Raw genomic sequence first — 26668 nt, 5'->3', positions numbered from 1 at the left:
TTCCTATAATCCTTTTTAATAATACGCGCACTCATACGGCTGCACCCACGTCGAAGCAGGGATTCCTGATTGCGGAGAAGCTAACATGTCCAGAATCATCGTGATACCTCAGGACACAAGTACCAAATGGTAGGATCCAGGAGGCACTGATGTCTGAGAACAACATAAAAGTGGTGCGGGGGCCACGCCGGGTGCCCTCCAAAGCCCGGCCACGGCCTCCGGCAAGGCCAGGTTGTTAGGGAAGAGGCAGCAGGGGACAGCGGTCTCTGGGCATCTCGGCTCAGAAGAGTGGTTTCTGCAGGGGATTCGCTTGTCCCCCGACCTCCCGGCACAGTGACACAGACCAAGGGACCATTCCCAGCGGCTGCAAAACCACCAGCTGGCGTTGGCCCCGGGACCTCCTCCTGGTGTGCGGCCCCACTAAGGAACACGCTGGGCTCTCCACCCACCCTCCGACCGCGCTGGTCATCCCCTGGCCGATCGTGTACCCCGGGGCTCGGCGCCCCCATGCATCAGGCACAGCACCCAGATGGGGTCTGTCTGGGCGTCTTATAACTGGTGATGTCCACGGTCTGCGGTGGCCCCTGGGCTCTGTGCCGCGAGATCACAGGCACCACCAGGTCGAACAAGGTTTCAAACAGCAGGTCCACGTTGTACCCGGTTTTTGCACTGGTCTCAAAGCACATCTGCTCAGCGGCCGGCACATCCTTCTCGTCCAGCATTTTGTACTTCAGGATCTTTCTATACAACGCCACCGCGTCCTCTGGCTGCACCTGCTTGGGCGCTTTGGGTGCTTCGCCGCCACGCCCAGCCACCCCAGGTCCCCTCCCGTCCTTCTCCTGGTCCTCTGCAGCCGGCTCCTCGACGAGGTCCACCTTGTTCCCCACAATGGCAAAGAGGCAGTCAGTGCTGGCTGTGTCCGTCAGGCCCAGGAACCTGTCCTCCAGCTCCAGCAGACTCTGCGGGTGGTTGACGTCGTAGATGAGGATGACCGCGGTCGCTCCCCGGCAGTACATGGAACCCAGGCCGTGGAACTGCTCCCGCCCTGGCCGGAAGAGGAAAAGAGACAGGCAGGTTATCTCTCGTCTGAGGTCGGCAACCCCAGAGGGACGATGGGAGCCGTACCCCGAATGCAGGTGCGGCTGGAGCTGGGCCTGATCGAGACACTGGCGTGCACAAAGAAATGAGCATCCCTAGAAGCGCCCGGGTGGCTCAGTCAGTTGAGCATCCGACCTCGGCTCAGGTCAGGATCTCGCGATTCGTGAGTTCGAGCCCCGCCTCGGGCTCTGTGCTGATGGCGAAGAGCCTGGAGCCTGTGTCGGATTCTGTGTCTCCCTCTCTCTCTGCCCCTCCCCTGCTCATGCTCTGTGTGTCTCTCTCTCTCTCTCTCTCTCTGTCAAAAATAAATAAACACTAAAAAATAAAATAAAAAGAAGTGAGTGTCCAGGCCCTCAGGGACCCGGGGGCACCACCCCCTGCTCTGGAACGACAGCTGTTGGGCAGGCTGTTACAGGAAGCCTGGTCTCCAAGGGAAGCTTTGAATTTTACTGCATGCATTTTTTTTTTTAAGTTTGTTTATTTTGAGACAGACAGACACAGCATGAGCAGGGGAGGGGCAGAGAGAGAGGGAGAGAGATTGAGAATCCCAAGCAGGCTCCACACTGTCAGTGCAGAGCCCGAGGCGGGGCTCAATCCCACGAGCTGTGAGATCAGGACCTGAGTTAGATCGAAAGCGAGCCCCCCAGGCGCCCCTGCATGCATTTAAATCCAGTATTCAGAGAAAGGGTCATGGGCTCACACTACCTGGTAGAAAGGGATCCCTGACAAAAAAGAAAGGAAGAACTTTTGGCCCGGGGGGTCTCAGGAGCATGGGCTGAAGGCAGGTTGTTACCTACACACGTATATTCACATAAAGCACATGTCCTCTGCCGATAAACCACTGTTTTCATTCAGCTAAATGACCAAAGCAACACAACCAATTGCCACCCCAATCCCCAGTTATTCTGAAATGGCCTTGACTGCCTCACTTTAAGTTCCGGGTGGAGAGCAGCCTGCTGAGAAAGACGGCGTGAACCTACACCTGACAGCTGACTTCCCCTCGCACAGAGCCAGACCCAAAGCCAGGGCGCCCCTCTTGTCCAGCAAGGCCCCACATGTCCCCCCAAAATGATCCGGAGGGGGAGGGGCGGAGAAGGTGCCGCCCAGGCCCGGTCTGGCAGGGGCTGGAGGGACGTGTCCCGCCCTGCAAAGATGCTGAAGGTCAAAGAGATGTGCCAGAAAGCAAGTTTCCCAGGGCCGCCTGCTGACCAGCGGCGTGTGCTCTGGAATCCAGCACCCACAGAACAGCCTTCCTGCCCGTGAGCATCAGCACGACGTAGCCCTGACACAGATCGTCTCATCACAAGTTCCCGTGAAACGACGCCCCGTGCCAACAGGCAGAAACTCAGCTGTGCTCTCCCGTCGCTTTCTGGACCCACCCTGGGAGACGATGGTCAAGAAGTCTTTAAAAACCAATTTTAAAACAGGCAACAGCAGGCATTAGTTAAAAAGAAAAGAGAGGGGCGCCTGGGTGGCTCAGTCGATTGAGCGTCCGACTTTAGCTCAGGTCATGATCTCGTGGTCTGTGAGTTCAAGCCCCGCGTCAGGCTCTGGGCTGACAGCTCAGAGCCTGGTGCCTGCTTCGGATCCTGTGTCTCCCTCTCTCTCTCTCTCTCTGCCCTCTCCCGCTCATGCTGTCTCTCTCTGTCTCTCAAAAATAAATAAACACTAAGAAAAATTAAAAAAAAAAGGGGGGGGGTACCTGGCTGGCTCAGTCGGCTAAGCGTCTGACTTCAGTTCATGATCTCACGGTTCGTGAGTTCAAGCTCCGAATCGGGCTTTGTGCTGACAGCTCGGAGCCTGGAGCCTGCTTCGGATTCTGTGTCTCCCTGTCTCTCTGCCCCTCCCCTGCTTGCACGCTGTCTCTCTCTCTCAAAAATCAACAAACATTTTTAAAAATGTATAAACAGGGGCGCCTGGGTGGCTTAGTCGGTTGAGTGTCCGACTTCAGCTCAGGTCACGATCTCGCGGTCCGTGAGTTCAAGCCCCGCGTCGGGCTCTGGGCTGATGGCTCAGAGCCTGGAGCCTGCTTCGAATTCTGTGTCTCCCTCTCTCTCTGCCCCTCCCCCATTCATGCTCTGTCTCTCTCTGTCTCAAAAATAAATAAATGTTAAAAAAAAATTTTTTTTAATGTATAAACAAAGAAGAAAAGAAAGATATGCTTCCCCACCATCACCAATGACTAGGACTCTCCTTTCAGACACTAATCATCTAGAACGATCCGGGCATCATGAGATCTTCCAACAGGAGAGGTGACCAGCCCGACATGCCAGAGCCCACAAGGCCAAGGAGGGGAGAGTGAAGGGGCATTCCAGTTATCCCGGGGGGACCGTCTGTCCGTCTATTACGCACTTCACTGGGGACAAAAAGGCAACTGTGTTTGAGCCCAGGCCGAAAATACTTTTCCTTTCCAGACAAAAATGTCTGATTTGCCTTTAAAAAACTAAAAAAGTAAACAATACGGACACACCAAGAAAAAACTCAGAGTAATGAAGGAAGTAAGAATGGAAGAATCCCAAACGTTAGCCTGAAAGGAGAGGAGACGAGAGCTGCTGTTCTGATCACCCAACCACTCGCCCAGGAGCCAACGCAGACACAGAGTGTGGCGGCCTGGCAACCAAAGAATTTTCGAGTGAGCGGTTTCTGTACCCGAAATCCTTACATTCTGGCTTAGACACAATCCACGGCAGGTAGGCGGTCACAAGAGTGCGGTGCCCACACAGGCACGGGGTAGTCGCACCGGGAACAGAGGTTCTGAATTTAGCCCTGGCCCAGTGCCAGCGGGAGCCCCGGCATTTCCGGCATCCAGACACAGCAACGATAAAGGGGTGGCTCCCTAAGACTCGGCCTTTGAGAACTGGCTCTGTGAGCCTCGCACGGTGTTTGAACTCCAGACCTCGTAAGTTTTCTGCAGGTCTGTGAACGCAGCTGGGCTGTGAGGTCAGGCTCCCGTTAACACATGGGAAACACCTGCTCCAGGCCTACGTGGGCGGCGGGACCCAGCAGCGCACAAGCTCCCCTCCCGTGGCCACCAGGCGGGTGTCTCTCTCTCTCCCTCTCTCTCTCTCTCTCTCTCTCTCTCTCTCTCTCTCTCTCTCTCTCACCCACTTGCCCCAGCCTGCATCCCTACGCCAGCTCCACAGCCGAGGCTCTGGGAAGTCCGGGAGTTTCCTCTATTTGGCTCACACTGAGGAACTAACAGCCCTGTGGCCCGATTCTGGGGACGCCTGGGAAGCGGCTGACCTGTGCCAGCCAAGGGGGGTGCGGGTCAGCGAGGGCCAAACCGCAGGCCAGGTGGGAAGCCAGGCTGCAGGCTTGGACTGGCCCCGCCAGACCGCCTGCCAGCCAGCTGGAGGCAGGAGTCCGGGGAGGGGCCCAGCCTCCTACGCCTCCAGGAAGCGGCCGGGGCTGCCCCTGCCATGGGGGTCCGCAGGGGCTGGGGGCCGGGAGCGCATGTGATTGTCCAGGAATCCTGGCTTGTCCGTGAAGCAAATCACTCCCGTTCGCCCACATACTCACATAATGCAGACCCTTTCTTTTTTAAGGCTGAATAATCTTCCATTGTACGCACAGACACGTGTTCTTTATGCATTCATCTGTCAAAGGACATTTGGGGTGTTTCCATTCCTTAGGGACTGTGAATAATGCTGCAGGGAACACAGAAGGGCCACAAGCCAGTCACGGGACAAATACCGGTTGGTGGACTCCAAGTAGGGGTCGGTGGCAGCCAGGACCTGGGGGCAGGGGACAGGGGGAGGGGCAGTGACCGGGAGAAAGCGGGGTCGGCATGAGGACAGTGGACACAGCCACGAGGTCCTCCCAGCAACCGCACAAAGGGGGCCTCCCCCTCCCCCCATTTTACAGAGGGAGAAACTGAGACCAGAGAGCACAGCAAGGGGCCCACGCACGCAGGAGCCGGGAGCCCAGGTACCGGGCAGTCTGTGGTCTAACCAGCCGTGGGAGAGCGTGGCTCCAAGCACAGACTATCCGCACTCACAGCCCCACAGTATGACCCTGGGCAAGTAGCTGGGCCTCTGTTCCGATCGCTGGAACGCGGGCAGTCCCGCCAGCGGGCGGCCGTGCAAGAGGACATAACCGGGACAGGAACCACCTAGACGTGCACCTGCTCCCGCCAAGCCCCGCGTCGGTGCTGCTTAAATAGACGGAGGGTCAGAGCCCTGCCCACCCAAGGATAAACACCTTCCCAGGCCCCCGCATCCTGGTCTCTTCATCAGCACGTCTACAGACTGTCTCCGGGGCCTGTTGGCCACTCTGGAGGCCGACCAGTCCCCTACCCTGTCTTACTGACGAGCCTTACTTTCAGAGATGGCCTTCTCCCGTTCTGGGGCGCCTCGTCCCGTAGCTGCTGCGCGGGATCAGCGGAGCTTTTCCGCCCACCAGCAGCCCCGGGGACACAAGTCGGCGAGCGGCCCGCAGGGATCCCGGGCAGCCTCTGGACCACAGGACACAAACTGCTCCATTGCTTTCGCTTTTATTTGCAGCCGTCCTGGGGCCAGGTGACCGCCCACCCTTTTTACCCTGAACACGGTCTCGTTCTTGCTTCCACGGTCGGAAGCAACTGAACGCATGGTGTGGCTGTCAGAAATCACGCTGCGACGCGGGCTGCACATTTGAAACATGTGCATGTACTGCTTCATTAATTCCAAAATGATAGTGATGCTCGGGCCCCTCACCCCAGAGCCCATAAAACAGGATGTGACGGTGGGGGGGGGGGGGGGGGTCAGTACCAATATCCTCTCAGAAGCTCCCTGGCGCATGTGATGTGCAGCCAGAGGTGACAGTCAAGTAAAAGCCAGTCACTAACATGTGAGAATCAGAAAGCTGTTTCTTTTCTCTTTTTCTTTTTTTTTTTTTAGTTTATTTATTTGTCCTGAACGGATTGTGAGTGTGGTTGGAGAATGGCCCGTGGAAACAGCTACCCCCAGGAATGTTCACAAAAGCACAGACGTTTAAAGCTCTTCTGGTGCAATGAGAAAAAGGAAGCATGTGTCCTCCCGGGCTGAGAAGAGGGCCTGGCCGTCTGGGGCCAGTGCCGGGCACAGCTGCCTCTACAGTATACACGCACCGAAGACCCAAGGACACTTCATCCAGGGACGCACTGTCCACGCAGAGGCTCCAGTCTGCCACCCCCGCAATACCTGCGTGTGGTTACCTTGGCCACAGGCTGTGGTGTCCAGTTACATGGTCCAATGTCAGTGTACATGTTGCCATGAAGGTATTTTTTGAGATCTGCAATCAACTGACTTTAAGTAGATCGCCTTCCGTGACTTGGGTGGGCCTTACCCAATCAGTTGAAGGCCTTAAGAGCAAAGACCGAAAGTTCCTGGAGAAAAAAGAATCTGGGGGCTCCCGGGTGGCTCAGTCGGTGAAGCATCTGACTCTGGATTTCGGCTGAGGCCATGATCTCACGGTTCGTGGGATCAGTCCCCGCGACAGGCTCTGCCCAGACAGCATGGAGCCTCTTTGGGATTCTCTCTCTCCCTCTCTCTGCCCCTCCCTCGCTCGCTCTGTCTCTCTCTCAAAATAAATCAACTTAAAAAAGTAAAAAGGAATTCTCTCGGCTCACTGGCCACTTGTCCACAGGAAAAGGGGAAGTGTCCTGAGAGGGGTTCCCAGCAGTGGCGAGGGTCGCCGTGACCCAAACGGCTCACCTCTTCGCTGAGGACGGTCCGCCCCGCTCCCGGGCCCCACCACCTCCCTCGCTACACATAGACCCAGCAGGGGAGCCCCTGTGCTGCCTGTGAGACAGAGTGGACACCCACAAACACACCAGCCTCCCTGCCTGGGTTTCAACACCCGAACAGTAAACACGGGAAAGACAGGGTTTCCAAAGTCGGGATCCAGAACACCTTCATCCAGGACGGGGATGCAACCGGGAATTGCAAGCCGCCCAGCGTGTGGCAGCCACAGGACTCGGTCCACGGAGGCCACAGGGCCACGGGCCGAGGCCTCGCCTCTCACAGAGGCCAGGAGTCACAGACGGAACCAAAGCACACCCACATGCGGGGGCCTCTCCCGCCCCCTCCACGCGCAGGAGAAAAACTGGGCATCTGTGCCCTGCAGTGACCCACGGCGGAGAAGCGGACAGGAGGGCTCCGACGGCAGTGACCGCACGTGCCCCAGCCCACGCACACGGAGCGTCCCCAGCAAGGTCAGCAAATCTGCCGGCTTCCTGAAAACACGTCCTGCAGCTGAGCCCGAGCGGACGCTGCTCTGGGAAGGAACTCGGGCCTCTGATCTGATTGACCGGAGAAGGAGCGCGCACCCCGGTCCGACTGCCCGTCTTGCTGAAGAAACTCGAGAAAGAAGAGGGGGTAACCGCCGAGACACTAACGCTTATCCACCCGGAGGCACCACGAGGGAAGCGGTACCGACACCTGTCGTCAGAAGCACACGTGACCCATCCGAAGAGGGTCAGGTCAGGGGACGGAGACCCTTTGAGTGGGGGGCTGCTTTGGCCACGTGTTCTTCGGGCCCTTATGCGACAACACGGGGTGTTAACCCCCAGCAGCAACACTGTCACGGCACGTACCTCTGTGGGCACTGCACACAGCCCGCACACGCTCGGTCACCTTGCGGGCACCGCACGCGGGCCGGGGCCACGGCCATCAGGGTCCAGAGGCCCCGCTCCCAGGAGCCAGCTCCAAATCCTACACGAGCATGGCTCAGGGGGAGGCTCAGGGCTCGAGAAAAGAATGCCAGTGTTTCAAAATCTAGAAGAAACAACGGGGTGGTTTCTGTCATCCTCTTATCAGAAAGCGAGCAGCCCCAAAGAGGCCAGGTAAGCACAAAAAGTGAAACACCGGCATCTGAAGAACTGGCTTCCCTGGGGGACAGACGCTCCCTCCCAGCCAGGCGGCAGTGTGGACGGGTGGGAATGAACCGTCTACTGTTCTCAGACAGACGGGACCACCGCGCACTGTCCGTCCAGGCCCTTCCACGGGCAGGGCGAAGCCCGGTCTCGCTCACACGTCTGCTCACAGAACCTCCCAGAAACTGCAGGGAAAGACCCGAGCCAATAGCCATCAGCTGGACATCAAAGAGTAGGAATTTAAAAGGAAAAAAACCCCACTCCATATTAATGGGGTTTTTTTCTGCCAGAAGGAAGAATTAAAAGCCCAACACCAAGTAATAAATTACACCAACAAAAGAAGGGATTAAATAACATTTTAAAGACAAAGACCCGAGCCTGTTACAGGAGGCGTTTTCATCTTGCCCAAACCCACAATGATTTCCAACTAATAGAATAACAACATATGGGGCATAGGAAGGGTGTTTCAGAAAAATGAATTTGTTTACACACGTTGTGCTTTTACCCAAACCCGCACGCGTGTCATTTCTGTTGTTTCTGTTTGATAATTTGAAGACAACCAAAAACAGCGAACGTGTCATATGCCCAAGTGAACCAAATAATTAATTGCACCTAAATTAATCCTCTGTCTGTGACTCACCAACTGGGCTTTCTGAAATAACTACTAAGGTTATATAATAATAACTAGAGCTTAATTCTCAAATTACCTCACTCTCCTCCGACAGGAGTGTACTAAAAATAATTCAGTAATAAAACCAAGTAATTCAAATAAAGATATGATCTTTAGCAATCTAATATTACGAAAAAGGCAATTCCAAAGAAAATACACTTACGTAACAGATTTAGCTTTTAATAAAAACCTCTCACATACCAACATATTTAATCCAATCTCTTTTACCTCCAACAGATATTCTGTTGTCCTGTGATAATTAACTCTTAGAGTAAGATTAACAAAGAAAAATTCAATTATTGGGGCACCTGGGTGGCTCAGTCAGTTAGGCGGCCGACTTCGGCTCAGGTCATGATCTCGCGGTCCGTGAGTTCTAGCCCCGCATCGGGCTCTGTGCTGACAGCTCAGAGCCTGGAGCCTGCTTCGGATTCTGTGTCTCCCTCTCTCTGACCCTCCCCTGTTCATGCTCTGTCTCTCCCTGTCTCAAAAATAAATAAACGTTAAAAAAAAAATTTTTTTTTTAAAAAAAGAAAAAAGAAAAATTCAATTATTTGCTAAATTCTCTACTTATTAAAGCAGGGGACTAAAATCATTTCAGATTTTTAAAAATTTTTTTTTAACATTTTATTTTTGAGACAGAGAGAGACAGAGCATGAATGGGGGAGGGTCAGAGAGAGAGGTAGACACAGAATCTGAAACAGGCTCCAGGCTTCGAGCTGTCAGCACAGAGCCCGACGCGGGGTTCGAACTCACGGACCGCGAGATTATGACCTGTGCCGAAGTCGGACGCTCAACCGACTGAGCCACCCAGGCGCCCCCATTTCAGATTTTTTAAAGCAAGTTTTAACTTGTTTCAAAGTCGAGACTCAACTGCAAACAGCGTATGAAGAAAACTCTTTAACTTTAGAGAGCTTTCTCGAAATATCAAGTTATCTAGAATAGCCTCTTATCTAGAGTAGCCCATTCAGTAAATACCCCAGTTATGTCTAACAGCTCTGCGATCCAGAACAACGTTTTATTCTTCTCTGTAATATAAAGTCCTCTGAGAAATACACAGCAGAGAACAATTGCTTTTCTGTTAATTCCATCCCGAGGGAAGCACATTAAACCTTTTCTGAGCAATTCTAAGGAATCCAGATAGATGTTTACAGCTAGATGTTTACAACCTCTAGCTATCCCTTGCTCAACAGATTGGGTATGTTCTCACAGAAGTCCCTGGAAAGTACATTATTCATTGACAGATACCGTAAACCAGAAATGCCTTCTGCGGGTGGCGGGTCAACCTGGGAGTTCCTGGAAATTATTTCACCCATGGAACGGTGCAAAAGCCCTTTGAAATCAATCACATTGAAATATTTTGTTAGAGCTCGTTTAATATTTAAATAGAATATTATAGTGTACATAAATGTAAAACTTCTAAATAATTACTTAGAACAGTCAATTCATAGAGACAGAACACAGAAGGGGGGCCACCAGGGCCAGAGGGAGGGGGCCTGGGGCTGGTGTTTAATGGGTACTGAGCTTCAGCCGGGAAGAGGAGAACGTTCTGGAGATGATGGTGGCTGCACAACAATGGGAATGTACTCAGTGCCACCAAGCTATACACTTGATTAAAGTGATAAATTCTGTTCTGTGTATTTTACCACAATAGAAAAATTGTCTGGGGCACCTGGGTGGCTCAGTCAGTTAAGCGTCTGACTTTGGCTCAGGTCATGATCTCAAGGTTTGTTGAGTTCGAGCCCTGCATCAGGCTCTGTGCTAACATCTCAGAGCCTGGAGCCTGCTTTGGATTCTGTGCCTCCCTCTCTCTCTGCCCCTCCCTGCTCATGCTCTGTCTCTTTCTCTTTCAAAAATAACTAAACATTAAAAAAAAGTTTTAAGAAAAATTGTCTATACTTAGAGAAAGAGAGAGGATAGGTAGAAAGAGCATAGGTAGACGACAGAGATGGACAGAGACATAGAACTGTACGTAAAACAAAGCACCTACTAAGAACACCGGAAAACCCAAATGGCCGAATCCCTGCCTGTCTGTACCTTCACAGCTCATTTCTACAGTAGCTGCAGCAAACACAAAGTAATTCTTGTCCACCTGGAACAAGAATCACCTGGTGATGTGGTTTACATGCAGATTCTGATTCAAGAGGTTCGGTGGGGCCTGGATTCTGCTGGATTCTTCCAGCCCACAGACCTCCCTCTGGGAAGCAAGACTGTAAAACCTTGAGGGATCCAGGGCAGCTCTCATCAACCCAGGACCAGATACAGTTTTAACCCAACGATGCAACTCAAACCTGCATTTGCCATTTCTACACTCCACCCCTCCAGTGCCTTCTCCTGAGACTCTGCACCCGGTCCTAGTTCCCCAGGGGGAGGGGGAGAGGGCTGCAGGGGGTTCAACCCAGGAAAGCTGAAAGGCACCACTCACCAGGTGTTAGAGCTTCACTCTTGAGCAGCAGGGACCTGGGCTACGAGGTAACCAACCAGAGTTTATCAGATTAGAAAAAATTCGGTTTGGAATGTGCTTCCGCAGCTGCTGTGGAAAAGGTGCAGAGCTAAGCAAGTAGGTCAACACGCCTTGAAAAGTGGGAATAAAGTGTCCTCAGATGCTCTACAATTGCAGGGGACCACACTGCTACTTCACAAGGCCCTGTGATAGGTGAATCACACACTGTTCCCAGCTACTCATAACGCAAGATCCTCACAGCAGAAGAGTTCCAGTTAGGATAGAGGGTGCCGGGGAGGCCCAGTTGGCTGAGAGTCCGACTCTTGATTTTGGCTCAAGTCGTCATCTCGCAGTTGTGGGTTTGAGCCCTGCATCAGGCTCTGCATTGACAGCGAGGAGCCTGCTTGGGATTTTCCTCTCTCTGCCCCTCCCCCTGCTCGTGTGCACATGCACTCTCTCAAAATAAATAAATAAACTTAAAAAGGTAAGTTCTAGTTATGATATAAACTCAGGAAGCATTTAAAACATCCTCCACTCAGTCTGGCTTCTTGTGGTTTAGGAGAACTGCTTCCTCTGTGCTCCATTATTGACACAGGGGCCTCAGTGTCCTGACCAGTGTCCTTGATTCTGCTAACCAAGTCTCACTCCCTCTGAGAACTGCTGTGAGAGCAGTTCAAACTTCGATTGAGATCCACTCCAAGTGCAGGCAGAACATCTTGTGCACGCGCGGGCATGCACACATACACCTACATGCATGCACGCACATGTGCCCACACGTGCACGCATGCACATGCATGCATATACACACGTGTGCACATGTACACCTACGTGCACACATGCACATGCACATATGCACTGCACACACTTACACGTGTGCACACACACGCATGCATGCACATAGACACGTACACCTACGTGCGTGCACACACACAAGCATGTGCACATACACACGTGCACACACATGCGTGCATACACACGTGCATGCACACATACACGTACACCTACATGCACTCACACGCATGTACCCACACATGCACACACGGGCACTTTGTTCTCCTCACTATCTGGGTGTCCACTTCACAGATCTGGAAGCAGAGGCCCAGAGCGCTCACACAGCTGCTCAAGGGCCCCCAAGAAGTCAGCTGCTCCTAACACCAGCAGCAGAATGACTGGTCTGTGTAAGAAAATGCCAGGCAGTAAGGGTTTGAGCGGCAAGGGCAGGCCTCTAAATTCTGTTAGGAAAAGCATTAGGATATTTGGTCAAGCACTTTTTTAAGCAATTTCTACTCTGAAACATGTTAAAAGGCAATTTTCAAGGAAGGGCAAAATCATGACTCCCAAACAGATTAAAAAAAAAAAAAGTAAACAGAAACAAAACAGATGAACATATGCGGGGGGCAGGGAGCAAGGGAGGTGAACCATAAGAGACTCTTAAACACAGAGAACAGACTGAGAGTTGCTGGAGGGAGCTGGTGGGGGATGGGCTAGAAGGGTGATGGGCACTGAGGAGGGCACCTGCTGGCATGCGCACTGGGTGTCATATGTAAGACATGATCACTGGGTTCTCCTCCGGAAGCCAATACTACATGGTATGTTAACTAACTTGGATTTAAATAAAAATTTAGGGGGACAAGTAAATATAGGGGTGCCTGGCTGGCTCAGTTGGTGGAGCATGCGACTCTTGACCTTGGGGTCATAAGTTCAGGCCCACGTTGGGCGTTAGAACTTACTTTTAAAAAGAAAAAGTCAATATACGTTTGGGATCTTTATTTAGTTCGTTGAATTTAGTAAATATACGTTCAGGATCTTTATTTATTTCTTTACTTAGTTATTTAGTTCATTTAATGAGGGAGGCAGACAGAGGTCTTGAAGACGCCAAGAAGACAGCCGTGTAAGGACGCACAATGGGAACACTGCGAAACACAGGATGCACGTTACAGAAAGACACAGAGGATGAGGCAGTTAATGTGCAAAGGAGGCAGAACTCTCTTTTCCACGGGGGACAACAAGCCACCACACCCTCAAGTCCAAACCGGGGCCGATCAGTGCCGTTCCACCAGCCCACCCTTTCCTTCAAGCACAAAGTTGTCAGCCACCATCCCTCTCCACGACTCAGCTCCCAGGAGGAAAGACCACCACGGTCACTGCTAGCCCCCGAGCAGGTGCGCAGTGTTGACTGGGTGTGTGAATGGACGGTTCACACCAACTGAGTGTTCAGCCTGGGACACAGAATGAGAGGACGCTTGGTGGTGGCCACACCGGACTCCTCGAGCTCGGACGAGCACAGAACTGAGAGTGCAAAGTTGGGGGGATAACAAAACCCTCACCACCACCACCCCCCCAAGAACAAGCACAAAGCAATATGTGAAAAGGGCCCAGTAAGAGACTATAAAATAAGCCCTTTAATGTTAAGAAAAGGGCCTCTTTACATCCACCATTCTTCATGTTTAAGCAATTAATGATTACCATACCTGGACTTTGGCCAAAATTGTTACCATTTTTTTAATTCTTTATTCCTATTGGATAATCTGACTCCGTGGAAACAGTGATAGTCTGGTCTTCAGCTGAAGCTGGAAGTCAACATATGGCAAAATACATAAAAATTAAATGTCCAACTCAAACCACACCCATCAGTAATCCCAAAAGTCATTCCTTAGCCTGTCAGAGAAAAGCCACTAGAAAGGTGCAGGGAAAGACCTGGCCACCTGCCCCCTGCCCCCTTTACACAGGTTGAGCATTCTTACTCTGCACCAGGGAAAGGAAGGACCCACCATGTGCCCCCCCTCCCATCCACAATCCTCATTAAGCTTCAGAATAACCCTGTAAACCAGGTTCTCTACCACAATTTTAGGACAAGGTCACTGAAACTCAGAGACAGAAAGGACAAATCCTCATTAAAAAGCATCCCAACTGATTCAGCTAAAAAATAAATAAAAATCTGCTGAGCCCGCCAGCGCGGCTGTGCGTGGAAAGGTGGGCACGGCTAAGTCTGTTCAGGTGGGACGCGTCACTCCAAGAAACGCCACAAGACGACGGCTTTCCACAAGACGCGCGGTCACACATCGGCCTTCTGTTTCTGAGCAAAAACTCCACCTCCAGCGAGGGCACAGCAAGGCACTGACGCGTGCGGGGCACAGCCCTGGGTGGCTTCCCGGCACACAGGCTCTTCTGGACCCAGGGAGTTTGCCAACAGGACGGGATGACCTTCAGTGCCACAAACCACAGGGCGTGCTTGTCCTGCTCTGGGACCCAGACACGGAGACCTGGACGGTCACCAAGAGAGGCTGACGGGCCCACGGTGCCCAGCAGGCGTCCCACCGGCCCTTCTCGAACAAGATTGCCCAGAAACAGCACCGCTGAGTCAGGGGAGTGACAGATTCGGGACCTCTGTCTCAAGGACAGATCGAACGCTATACTGCCTACCGGCTCGGTACAAATGAGAGTGCTATCTCAGACATGAAGACAGGTGTACGAGGTTCGGGAGATTCCCCGTGGGAAAGAGTGGATGACAGGCCTGCTGATGCACGAATCCTGTCCTGAGACCCGTGGCCCAAAGGCTGGAAAATTTTTTTTTAACGTTTATTTATTTTTGAGAGACAGAGCACGAGTGGGGGGAGGGGCAGAGAAAGAGGGAGACAGAATAAGAAGCAGACCAGGCTCTGAGCTGTCAGCACAGAGCCCGCCATGGGGCTGAACCCACGAACCGTGAGATCATGACCTGAGCTGAAGTCGGGCACTTAACCGACTGAGCGCCCCCCTACCCGGCGGCCCCGGAGATATGTTTATCCTACCACTGCTGGGTGCAACACCGCGTCCACATTCACAGGCACGCTGGCACATCGTCACGTCGTGTGTAGGCACAGACTGCGCCTGGCACAGAGCACTTCACAAGGTCACTGTCCCTTTAGACTAGATGTCGTTTCAGTGAAGGACACACAAGGCTGGGTGACCAACTGCAGAAACCCTGGGCAGTTTGCCCAGCCCAGCCACTTCCGGGCTTTGTGTAGACTGACCCAGGTTGTGACCCTGTGGTTAACACACACACAGAGCTGGGAACGGCCTTGGCGTATACAGTAAGTGCTACACACAGAGCTGGGAACGACCCTAGCGTATACAGCAAGCGTTACACGCACAGAGCTGGGAACAGCCCTGGCGTATACAGTAAGCGTTACACACAGAGCTGGGAATGGCCCTGGCGTATACAGCAATTGTTACACACACAGAGCTGGGAACGGCCCTGGCGTATACAGCAAGCATTACACACATGCCTGGGAACGGCCCTGGCGTATACAGTAAGCGCTACACACACAGAGCTGGGAACGGCCCTGGCGTATATAGCAAGCACTACACACACAGCTGGGAATGGCCCTGGCATATACAGCAAGCACTACACACGCAGAGCTGGGAATGGCCCTGGCGTATACAGTAAGCGCTACACACACAGAACTGGGAATGGCCCTGGCGTATACAGTAAGCGCTACACACACAGCTGGGAACGGCCCTGGCGTATACAGTAAGCGCTACATAGGCAGCAGCTATTATTTGGCCACAATCTGTGATGGTGCCTCATCTCAGGGAGGCTGGTGACACGGGGTCCCTGAAGGGCCCATGGTAGCTCATGGGCCAACACAGTGTCAAAATCATGCCATTCGATCTGTTCTTTATTCCTGAACGTTTACTTTCAAATACAGGCATGCGTCTCTGGTATAACCTGAACAAAAAGGCTTCCTGTAGGAGGTGTAACTGTTACTCTACCCCAGGATGGATTCTTGACGCCTGTAAAGGCTGTTAATTAATGAAATTAAGAACTTTCGAAGAATATATAGGAAAGGGGCGCCTGGGTGCCTCAGTCATTTAAGCGTCCGACTCTTGATCTGGGCTCAGGCCATAATCTCACAGCTCGGAGGTTCGAGCCCCACGTCGGGCTCTGCGTTGACAACGCGGAGCCTGCTTGGGATTCTCTCTCTCCCTCCCTCTCTGCCCCTCCCCTGCTCACTCTTGATCTCTCTCCCTCTCTCAAAATAAGTAAATAAACTTAAAAAAAAAAAATAAGCCTTACTAAAAAATAAAACAAAACCAGGACAATTTTGCCAAAAACCAAAGCTATTATCTATACAAAATTTGTTGCCAATGTTTAAACTACAAAGCCAGAAGCTTTTAAAATTCATGGGGGGGGTGGGGGGACATCCCAGGTTTGCCTAAATAGCATATTAAGTATGAAAGAGCATTTATAGGTATAACTTAAAGAACAGGACAAGTTAAAAGTCCCAAGTCAATGTTGGTGCAAACGCAACAGAAATTAAGTCTTCCCAGGGTGCCTGGGTGCTCAGTCGGTTAAGCATCCGACTCGGCTCAGATCACGATCTCAAGGTTCGTGAGTTCGAGCCCTGTGTCAGGCTCTGTGCTGACAGCTGGGAGCCTGGAGCCTGCTTTGGATTCTGTCTCCCTCTCTCTCCACCCTTCTCCTGCTCACACTCTCTCTCTCAAAAAAAAAAAAAACATAAACATAATTTTTTTTTTTTTTTTTTTAAAGAACCACGTCTTCCCAGAGTCACTGTTTGGGACTGACGACGGACGAGAATTATGTGTCAATATTCTGCATCTTCACTTTCAGCACCTGAAAACAGAAGCCACCTCTTTCTGACACCATGGTGTCTGATGTGACACCGGCTGTCATTCTGATTTGTTTTCCCCTCTGGCTGCTTCCAAGATTTCTTCCCTTGGTGGCCCCTTGTGACCCCACTCCCCTCCTCTCCTTCCAGAACTCTGACGGCACAGTGTTGGCTCTCCAGGCCTTCGGGTCCCTGACGCTCTGCTCACTTCCCCCAGCTGCTGTCTGTAGTACAGCTTGGGTGCTGTGTGCTGCCCTGTCTTCTAGCTCGCGGCTCCTTCCTCTCTCCCCTCCGCTGGGCTGCTGAGTCCATCCACTAAGCTTCTTATCTGGGTTATCGCATTTTTTTTCAGTTCAGAAATTGCCATTTGGGTCTCCTTTAAATCTGTTTCTGCTGAGGCTCTCTGTTTTTGTTTCCTGGGTTTAAGGGCTCCGGATTGTTCCCCGAAGTATGCTTAGGACGGCCACCTTAAAGTCCTTGTTGGTCACTGCACCATCTATGTGAGCTCTGGACTGGCATCCAGTGATTGTTGCTTTCGACTCTGCTACAGATCTTCCGGGTGATTGTACAAAGAGCGGCTCTTGTATTGAAAACTGGACATTTCTGTCTTATGCTATGAGATACTGGGTCTCACTTAAATCTCCCGTTTGAGCTGGATCCTTCACCCCAGCAGTGGGGGACCAGGGGGCGGGGGGGGGGGGCCGGGACTGGGGCCGGTGGAGGCAGAAGTCCAGACTCCCCATGCAGCCTCCACCGGCACACGGTGGGGAGGGCTCCTCAGCAGCTGGTGGGGACATGAGCCCGGCTCCTACCTTGATGATGGGGATGGGGGTGCCCCGGTTTTTCTGAGTGTTTGACTGGAGTACAACAGTTATTGTTGAAAAGGTCTGCCTCACTAGGCTACCCCTTTCCTGATCCTTTGGTGGAAGAACAGGCTTTTAATTTTGTTTTGTTTTGTCTGTGCCCTTTGGCATTTCTGGGTTGCTGGCTTCTTCAGCTCCAAGTTTGGGATAAATGAGGCAAAAAGAGAACCCAGGGAGCCTACCACTGTGTTACTCTGTGGACCCAGAAATCCCGAGCTGGCCTGCCTTCTCTCCACCTTTGAAATGAATGCTGGTTGGGGTGCCTGGGTAGCTCAGTTGGTTAAGCATCTGACTTCGGCTCAGCTCATGATCTCACAGTTCGTGGGTTTGAGCCCCGCGTCGGGCTCTGTGCTGACAGCTTGGAGCCTGGAGCCTGCTTCAGATTCTGTGTGTCTGTGTGTGTCTCTCTCTCTGCCCTGCCCCCCTTGCATTCTGTCTCTGTTTCTCACTCAAAAATAAATAAACATTAAAAAAAATTAAGAAATGAATGCTGGGATCTTCCTCGGCCAGCGGGCACAGGACAGCAGGACCGGGAAAATCTGTCAGCAGGTGACAAAGCCATTCCTCTAAGAATGAACGGCCCTTTAGGGCACCTGGGTGGCTCAGTCGGTTAAGCGTCAGACTTCAGCTCAGGTCACGATCTCGCGGTCCATGAGTTCGAGCCCCGCGTCGGGCTCTGGGCTGATGGCTGAGTCTGGAGCCTGCTTCCGATTCTGTGTCTCCCTCTCTCTCTGCCCCTCCCCCATTCATGCTCTGTCTCTCTCTGTCTCAAAAATAAATAAACATTAAAAAAAATTAAAAAAAAAAAAAAAAAAGAATGAACGGCCCTTTAAACTTGTGTGTCTGTACACATGTGGGCAACTGTGTGTAAGATTTCTTCTTCACAGAAAGGGAAGTTATGTGAAGTCCCGACAAAGCAAGAGGACAGGCAAGTCCGAGTTGAAATGATAAAGCCTGGAATTATCTTCCAGAGACGCTAGATGCGATCAGGCTTAGTTAACGAGCATGGTTGACCTGAATTAGTTAAATTCTCCTGAATGGACACCACACTAACCAGCCGAAAATACCTCTCCCACCCCCAGAGTCCTCGGCGCCCCCTCCAGGCGGACTCTGGGCTGACTCCCAGCGCGCGCACTGCTCACAGGCTCGCTTTGTGCTCTGGAGTCACTCAGCACAATGGCGCTTTGTCTGCCCTGCTGAACCCGGGGTCGGCTCCCTTCCACCTGTCTTAGTACCCACATTCATATTCAGGCCACTGTTTCTGACCGAGAAAACACAGGCATTCTGCGCAAGAGGCCGTGCACACGGAGGGCGCCCACTCAAAGTGCACGGTAGCGGTATAGATGCGGATCCACCTCCAAAGATAGGGGCTCCCCCACAACACAGGCTTTGCAGGTGTGACTTCCGGATCTCGAATGTAAACTAAGATTATTTTTCCAAGAGCTATTTTTTGTCAGGGCCCGCGTGGAGCTCACCTCCGACCCCACCCGCATCCGCATCTAGCCCCGAGAAGGACCCACAGGGAAGCGTGGCCGCGGCTTGAGTGGAACTGATCAGGGTTCCCTCAATCGCCGCAAAATGTGCGACTCTGTGGGGAGTCTCTGCAACCAGAGAAAAGACTTTTAGAGAAGCAGTCTGCGCTCAAGGTGACCGAAACGGGGGGTCAGCCTAGTTTCTGCGGGGGGGGGGGGGGGCGGGGGGGGGGGCAGGGGGGTAAGCACTTTCGTCTCTCGGTGCCACATGGTGTCTATTGCAACAACGGGGCTCTACCAGGACAGTGTGAGAGCATGTTGTGTGCCAATAAAACTTTATTCATGATGACCAGGGAGGGCCCGGTCGGTCTGCTCATCCACAGGAAGCGGATGTAGCTCCCCAGATGCTGTCCCGGCACACAAATACCAATTGTTGGGCAGAGGGTATCAGGACCACCAAAACCACTCAGCAGGCGGGAATAGGTAAGAGATTCTGCTGAGATCTGAGTCCTCCACCGTGGGTTCCACATTCTGCACAGGCTGTGCACCTGCTCTGCACCCATCCCTTGAGGCTGTCCAAACCGCATGGCCCTCACAGGCCAGTCCAAGGTATCAAGGATGAGCAACGGTGTGGTCCCTGTCCCAGAGACCACCCTCGGGCTCATCCACGGCACCACCATCTTTTCCAACCTGAACCCACCTCACTTGGGACAAGCATCCCTGCCACAGTTCCCCGGATGTAGGAGCAGCTGCCTAAATGTGGGGGTAGGGGGCCGTGGCTTCTACCCAGAGTGGAAGGAAAATGACGGGGGCTCACGGTCCTCAAGGAGGGCGCACTCACCTGGCATCCTCACTGTGTGCCACCCCATCCTTCAGACCGGGCCGAGGCCCTGGGCTCTGCACAGGCAGCCAAGACCTCTGAGCTAACGTCATAGGCACCATGACTTCATAACCCAGGACAGCAACATCTTCTCCTGGGCTGCACTGAAGCTATTCGAGAGAAAGTTCTTTTTTTTTTTTAATGTTTTTATGTATTTTTGAGACAAAGAGAAAGCACTAGCTGGGGAGGGGCAGAGAGAGAGAGAGGGAGACAGAATCCAAAGCAGGCTCCAGGCTCTGCACTGACAGCCAAGAGCCCGATGCAGGGCTCAAACTCACATACCTTGAGATCATGACCTGAGCCAAAGTCAGACCCTTAGCCAACTGAGCCACCCAGGCGCCCCTCGAGAGAATGATCTTAAAACCAACTGCCACCCTGGGATGCAAGGGTAGTCCAATCAATGGGACATGTCCCGTTAATAAAATGAAAGAGAAGAATCAGATGATCATCTCCATAGACGTAGCAAAGGCACTCGACAAAACTCAACATTCATTCATGATAAAAATCATTAACAAAATTAGGCACAGAAAGAACACATCGCAACATGCCAGAGGCCATCCACAACAAGCCCACAGCTAACATCACGCTCTGCGCTGACAGGTTGAAAGCTTATTTTCTAAGATCAGGAACAAGACAAGGCTGTCTACTCTCACCCCTCCTATTCACCACAGTTCAGGAAGTGCCAGCCAGTGCAATTAGGCAAGAAAAAGAAATAGGAAGTATCAGAACGGTAAAGAAAGAAGTAAAATTGCCTCAGTTTGCATGTGACTTAATTTTATAAAGAGAAAATCCTAAAGACTCAACCAGAAAAACTGTGAGATCCAGTCAATGAATACAATACACAAAATTAACATACAAAAATCAGTAGCATTTCCATAGACTAATTTCTGAAAAAGAAATAAACTGATCCCACTTACAATAGCATCAAAAACAATAAAATAGGGGCAGCCAGGTGGCTCAGTCAGTTAAGCATCTGACTCCTAATTTCGGCTCAGGTCGTGATCCCAGGGTTTGGGCTGTGTAGACAGCACAGAGCCTGCTTGAGATTCTCTCTCTTCGTCTCTGTCCCTCTCCCGCTTGCACATGCACTCACTCTCAATCTCTCTCTCTCTCTCTCAAAATACATAAAAACTTAAAGAAAAAAGACTTTATTCTCTTTATGTTTATTTACTTTGAGAGAGATAGAGGGAGAGAGAGTAGGGGAGGGGCAGAGAGATAGAGGGTGAGCTATGGCCTGACTCAGGGCTTGAACATATGAACCATGAGATCACGACCTGAGCCAAAACCAAGAGTTGGACACTGAACTGACTGAGCCACCCAGGTGCCCCTTAAAAAAAAAAAAAAGACTTAAAAAAAAAACAATAAAATCCTTAGGAATAAATTTAATGCCATGAAAGATCTCTGGGATGAAAACTACAAGACATTGATGAAAGAAATTGAAGGAGACACAAATAAATGGAAAGGCACTCTGTGTTCACGGGCTGGAAGAATTAATATTGTTAAAATGTCACTATTACCGAAAGTCACCTTTGGATTCAATGCTATCGCTGTCAAGGTTCCAGTGACGCTTTTTTATAGAAGTAGGAAAAACACTCAAATTTATCAGGAACCACAAAAGATCCCAATTAGCCAAGGAAACCCAGAGAAAAAAGAACAAAGCAGTCACACTATATAGTATGAAGCTATCGTCATAACACCAACTGCTCGGAATCCCCGTCTCTCTGAGCTCTCCATTTAGTGCAGAATTATTTACTGGGGGCCCACTCAAGCCGCTCTTGTCCCTCGGTGACATGCTTGCCAGTGGTAATCGTGGCCAGAAGCGCGCAGCACTGGATAGCTGTTTACTCATTAAACACGAACACTGTGCTTCCTCATTCCAGATGCTGTTCAAGCACTTTGCCAATATTAACCTATTGATTCCTAACAACGCATTAGGCGGGTGCTACAACTGTCCCCATTTATAGATGAGGAAAAGGAGGTGGAGAGAGAGGAGAGCCACCAAATCACACGCGTGGTCAGGGGCTGCGGCCGGCCGAGGATGACAGCCTCCCTCCCTGGCAAAGAAGTCCTAGCCCCTGGGGCCTGTGACTATGTTCAGTTACATGGCCGGGGTGGGGGGGGGGGGGGGGTGGTCAAGGTTGCTAACCAGCTGAGAGATTGGCTGGATGAACCCAGGGTAAATCACGGGGGTCCTTTAAATGTGGGAGGGGGCACGACAGTCAGGGTCCCAGCGAGGATGACAGACACCACTGGCCTTGGGAGTGGAAGATGAGGAATTTGGGGGGGGAGGGGGCAGGCTCCAGGAGCTGGAAAAGGGGGAGGGGACAGACCCTCCCCCAAGGCCTCCGGAGAGGAGCACGGATTGCAGACACCTGGGTTCCAGCCCGGTGAGACCCAGGTAGGACTTCTGAGCCTTGTACTCTAAGCCACTAAGTGGGTGGCACTTGTCGGAGCAGCAGTAAAATCCTAGAGCAGACTCGGTGCCATGACAAAGCGGCTGCTGTGACAAAGCTGGCGGGGCTCCGGATCCGGGCAGCGGCAGAGGCTGGAAGAAGTCAAGACGGCAGAGCCCGCATCGCCTGGCACAGACCCGCAGGGACACGGCTACTGCCAGCCCCACTGGGGAGGCCTCGGAGAGGCAGGGAGGGTAGAGAACACCCGTGTCATCTGTGGAGGCCACGCAAGCCGGCAGGAGGAAACGTGGACGGTAAGCGTGTGAGCAGTGGGAGCTCAGATGGAAATGGGAGCTGCTCCCCGGAGGTGGAGGAAAGGGGACTAGGTGCTCTGTCTTCCCAGGACAGAGGGTGGGGGTGCAAAAGTGAGCCGCATGGCCCCCCTCCAGGGACTACAGCCTTGAGGGAGGAATAAATGAGGGGCGTCTAGCCTTCCCGGGCCCTGCGGGTGCAGTTTATTTGGGGCGCACCGGTCGCTTCCCCATCTTGCTGTGTTTTCTTCAAGACAATAACCAGATGTGAAATGATGCCACTCATTTCCTTGTGCCCCACCTCCTCCTCTGGGGTTGAAGGCCCGCGGAAGCAGCGGCCCCAGCCCTGTAGCAGGGGCCAGGTTTACATTTGCTGAATGACGGGCGACGTCTTTTCAGACTGCTCAGACGGGGCAAAGAAATGACGGAGAGGAGAGTGGTGGCGGTTCTGCGGGGGCGCCTCTCGTCTCCGGGCAACCGCCCTCTGCTCCCAGGACTCACCCAACCTTCGCAGTGAAAGCCTCACCTCTGTCTGCCCGACCAGGCAAGCGTCAGAGTGAGGAAGGGCCAAGGCGATGCATGCAGGGCGCCTGGACAGGACCAAAGTCTGGACCTTTCTCAGCTTCGGCCGGTCTCCACTGCCCCGTCCCTAACCTGGAAGTGATCTTTCCCTCTCCGAAGGCCTCTTGTGTCACTGAGTAAGATGACCTATTCACCGGCCTCGCGCATCTCCCCTCCCCTCTCCAGCTGCAAGCCGCCAGGTGCTTCGCTGTCGGAAAGAACGAGAGTGAGATTCTCCGAACCCAACTCTCAGCCTTACCCTCGGGTGTCCTGATACCCCGCACACCCCACACTTCCACCCCGCCCGCCTCCTGTGACCAAGGGCACCCTTCAGCCAGCCTCCAGTGGGTCCTTATCCTCTGCCTTGGTTACAAAAAGTAAAGTGAACAACTTTAACAAAGGACGTCTGTGGAATGGAGAGGAAGTTCAAGAACAAGGCAAGAGGAGGAAGAAAGTAGCCTCCCCTTCAGAATTCAACAAAGATAAAGGAAAGGTACCTGGACTCTACCCATGTGGGCATCTCCTTCCAAGTTGCCCATAACCCCACAGTGGCTGGGGTGCCAGGCACAGAGATGGCCCGTGTCACTGCTGAACGCCAGCCTCGGTCACCCTACGCCTGTGTACACAGGGCAGCAATGTGGACACGCGGCCCGGCCACCCCCACTGCCCCGGGAGGCTGACCGAGCTCACGCTGAGTTCCAGGAACAAGAAAGCGGCAGCCAGGAAATGAGTCGCCGCCCCCGGGAGCCCGACGGCACGTCTGGGACATGACATCTGCTGTCTTACAAAATCCCCCGGCGTTCAAGATTCCGGCTGCATCACGTCCTGGTCGCTGAAGAAAGTGGCCAGTCAAAATCACTTTGCTACTTCATACACCCTTGACGCCGGGAACGCCTGCTCGACACCAAAGGTCAGCTCCCGTCCCAGAGACCCCACGCCACACGGTTAGGGTCAGCCTCTGACAGCAGCCGCTACAGGGCTTCTCGGTGTGGGACCGCAACACCAGTCCCACGCTATCCTCTTGTACACCAACGACGACCAGTCAGCTGAAGGATCTGAGGGGCCAGCGGCACACCAGACAGACAAGTCACTTTCATCTGATCTGACTTCCAGAGTTTGTGTTTTGTCCCTACCAGCGCTTAGTGCTAGAAAGTCAGCCTATGTAAACGACCTCGGAGCCTCCCTGCAGCCTGGAGCTGGAGAAGAGCAGGGACCGGGACATTCGTACCTGGGAGACTGTTCCCACAGCACAGTTGCAAATCGATTAGTCAGACATTAACCGCCAGAATACACAAGAAACAACAAGAAACAACTGCAGATGAAGGGGCGCCTGGTGACTCAGTCATTTGAGCCTCCGACTTCTGCTCAGGTCACGGTCTCGCGGTTCATGGGTTCGAGCCCTGCGTCGGGCTCTGTGCTGACAGCTCGGAGAGCTTGCCTCGGATTCTGTGTCTCCCTCTCTCTCTGCTCCTCCCCTCCTCATGCTCGCCCTCTCTCCCTCTCTCTCGCTCTCTCTCAAAAATAAACATTAAAAAAATTTCAAAGAGAAAACGCAGGATGGAGGGAGAAGGGTAGATGCACATGGGTTGACTTCATGAATTCCATTTTAAACACAAAACTAGTTCTAAGTTTGTTCACTCAGCAGAACGGTGCGCCCAAGCTACTAATTTAAGTTTTCTAGACAGGAGCTGCGGGTATATACTGATCACTTCTTCAAGTGCTGGCCTAAAAAAAAAGTCAGACCTCCAAATTTCAGGCTTTTAGAAGGTGCGCTCACTGAAAATTTGCCATCCTATTTACAGTTCCTTTACCTACTTCAAGCATTCTGTTCCTTTTCATGGAGAAGGAGATAAATTCTATCGTAATGGCTATTATAGCAATATATTATATATATCATAGCCACTACAGCAATAACTATAATTGCCAGTGAACTTTTGCAGGGCTAACAAACTGAAAGCCTAAATCAAGACCCCCATCCCTACTTTGGAAAAATCACAAACGCTACATGCGCTAAAAAATAACTCATTACTTCTCTTAAAAATGCTTCTACAGAAAACTACCTCAAACCCCTCCATGGCAGATACCAGCTCATCCCAAGCACTGATATCAAGCAGATGATTCCCCTGGTGGGAAATGCAGATGTGCTCAGGACTCCCAGGAGAGACCTGAGCTCTGCCTGCTTCCTGCTCTCCCCCTCCCCAAACCCTGCAGGGAATGCTCGGCGGCTCAACTTCCTCTTTTATAAAGAAGGGGTAATTTACCAGCTTTGCTCAGGCCTCAAGGTTGTTATGGATATCACATGAGATCACGTTCATGAGAACCTGGTTACCATTGTTACCATTAGCAGGCTTAGCACAGGACCCTGGGGCTCAGGAGCCAGACGCCACCATAGGTTCAGGAGACAACAGGGGCTTCTCTCTTCGAAGCCCGGGGTGCTTTTAAGTCACCTATATTGTCCCTAAGACCTACCCAGTGGCTGAGCGGTTTCCCCGCCAGCAAAACAGAACAAGTAGTGACAGAGAGGGGCCAAGGGCGGCCTCGCACTGTGACTAGGGGTCTAACCCCCCCCCCCCAGATGGGGTCACATGTCGTGCCAAGGCGGGACTCTGCACCGGAACCCTGCCCTGGGGACTCCTGCCCTAGGAGACCCTGGTCCTGGGGGATGCTTCTCTCCTACCGGAAGCACCTCTTCCGCAGAGCCCCGAGACAGTGGCCCCGGGGGGTGCCGGCGACCCTCACCTGCCGTGTCCCAGATGGAGATGTTGTAGGAGCGCCACTGCTTCAGGTAGAAAGCACCGCCCACCGTGCTGACCGTGTCCGTGAAGCGCCGCTCCATGTACCTCTGCAGCAGCGACGTCTTGCCCACATTCATGTCCCCCAAAAGCACGATCTTCCCGTCGGGCTTCCTCATCTTCCCGAAGGAAGGCCCCCGTCTCCTGCTCTCCGTGCCCGTCCGGCCCGTGTGCCCCGGGAGCCGCTGGAGCAGCTGGCCGCCGCCCCCAGATCGCTCGGACCCGGGACTCGCGAGGACCCGGACTCGCGGGAACCCGGACTCGCGGGGACCAGGGCTTGCGAGGACCCCGAACTTGCGGAGACCCGCCGGGGTCCTCCCGCTCAGACGCCTGGGAGGGCGAGAGAGGAGCCACGTGTCCGAGCCCGGACAGGAGCGGGGAACGCAACCAGGCGCCCACCTGAGGCTTCCAGACCGCTGCAGTGCGCACCCGTTTGGGTCCCCCCGGATCCCGCCCCGGCCACGCCCCCAGGCCACGCCCCGTGGTCACAGCCCCCTTGGTCACGTCCACGCCCCTCCCGGCCCCGCCCCTGACCCCGCCCCCGCCTTGGCCGCGCCCCCCCGCCCTCGGCCGCCGCGCTGGACGGCGGACTCGGGTCCCGCCGGCGGGGCTGGGGCGGGGCGCGGCCTGGGGGTCGCTCGGGCGGCTCGCCGCCGCAGAAGCGGAGCCCGGGGAGCTGCTCCCCCACGCAGGTGCCCCGCGGCGCCACCGGCCGAGGGCCGCTCGCCCCGCCGCGCAGGTCCC

At 53.1% G+C, this 26668-nt stretch overlaps 1 protein-coding gene across 1 annotated transcript; it reads right to left on the bottom strand.

Annotated features, from left to right (window-relative positions):
- Positions 1-26378, bottom strand: RAB20 (RAB20, member RAS oncogene family). The gene is made up of 2 exons (XM_060636699.3): positions 25872-26378; positions 1-1045 (listed from the first exon to the last, which is right to left on the bottom strand). Exons 1-2 carry the CDS (start codon positions 26041-26043, stop codon positions 513-515), a joined length of 705 nt encoding a protein of 234 aa, XP_060492682.1. The 5' UTR covers positions 26044-26378; the 3' UTR covers positions 1-512.
- Positions 26379-26668: the final 290 nt, after the last annotated feature.

This window comes from Panthera onca, chromosome A1 (genome assembly GCF_046562875.1).
Source record: "Panthera onca isolate mPanOnc1 chromosome A1, mPanOnc1 haplotype 2, whole genome shotgun sequence".
Classification (NCBI taxonomy): domain Eukaryota; kingdom Metazoa; phylum Chordata; class Mammalia; order Carnivora; family Felidae; genus Panthera; species Panthera onca.
Note: the sequence above shows the minus strand (reverse complement) of the source record. Positions and strands in the feature narration are given on the sequence as shown.

What these genes read in the sequence shown, in the direction of transcription:
- RAB20 (XM_060636699.3), bottom strand. Translation starts at nt 26,043, where the DNA reads ATGAGGAAGCCCGACGGGAAGATCGTGCTTTTGGGGGACATGAATGTG. An exon ending in CTCCATCTGGGACACGGCAG is followed by an intron (nt 1,046 to 25,871) that starts GTGAGGGTCGCC and finishes TCTTCCGGCCAG; the next exon opens with GGCGGGAGCAGTTCCACGGC.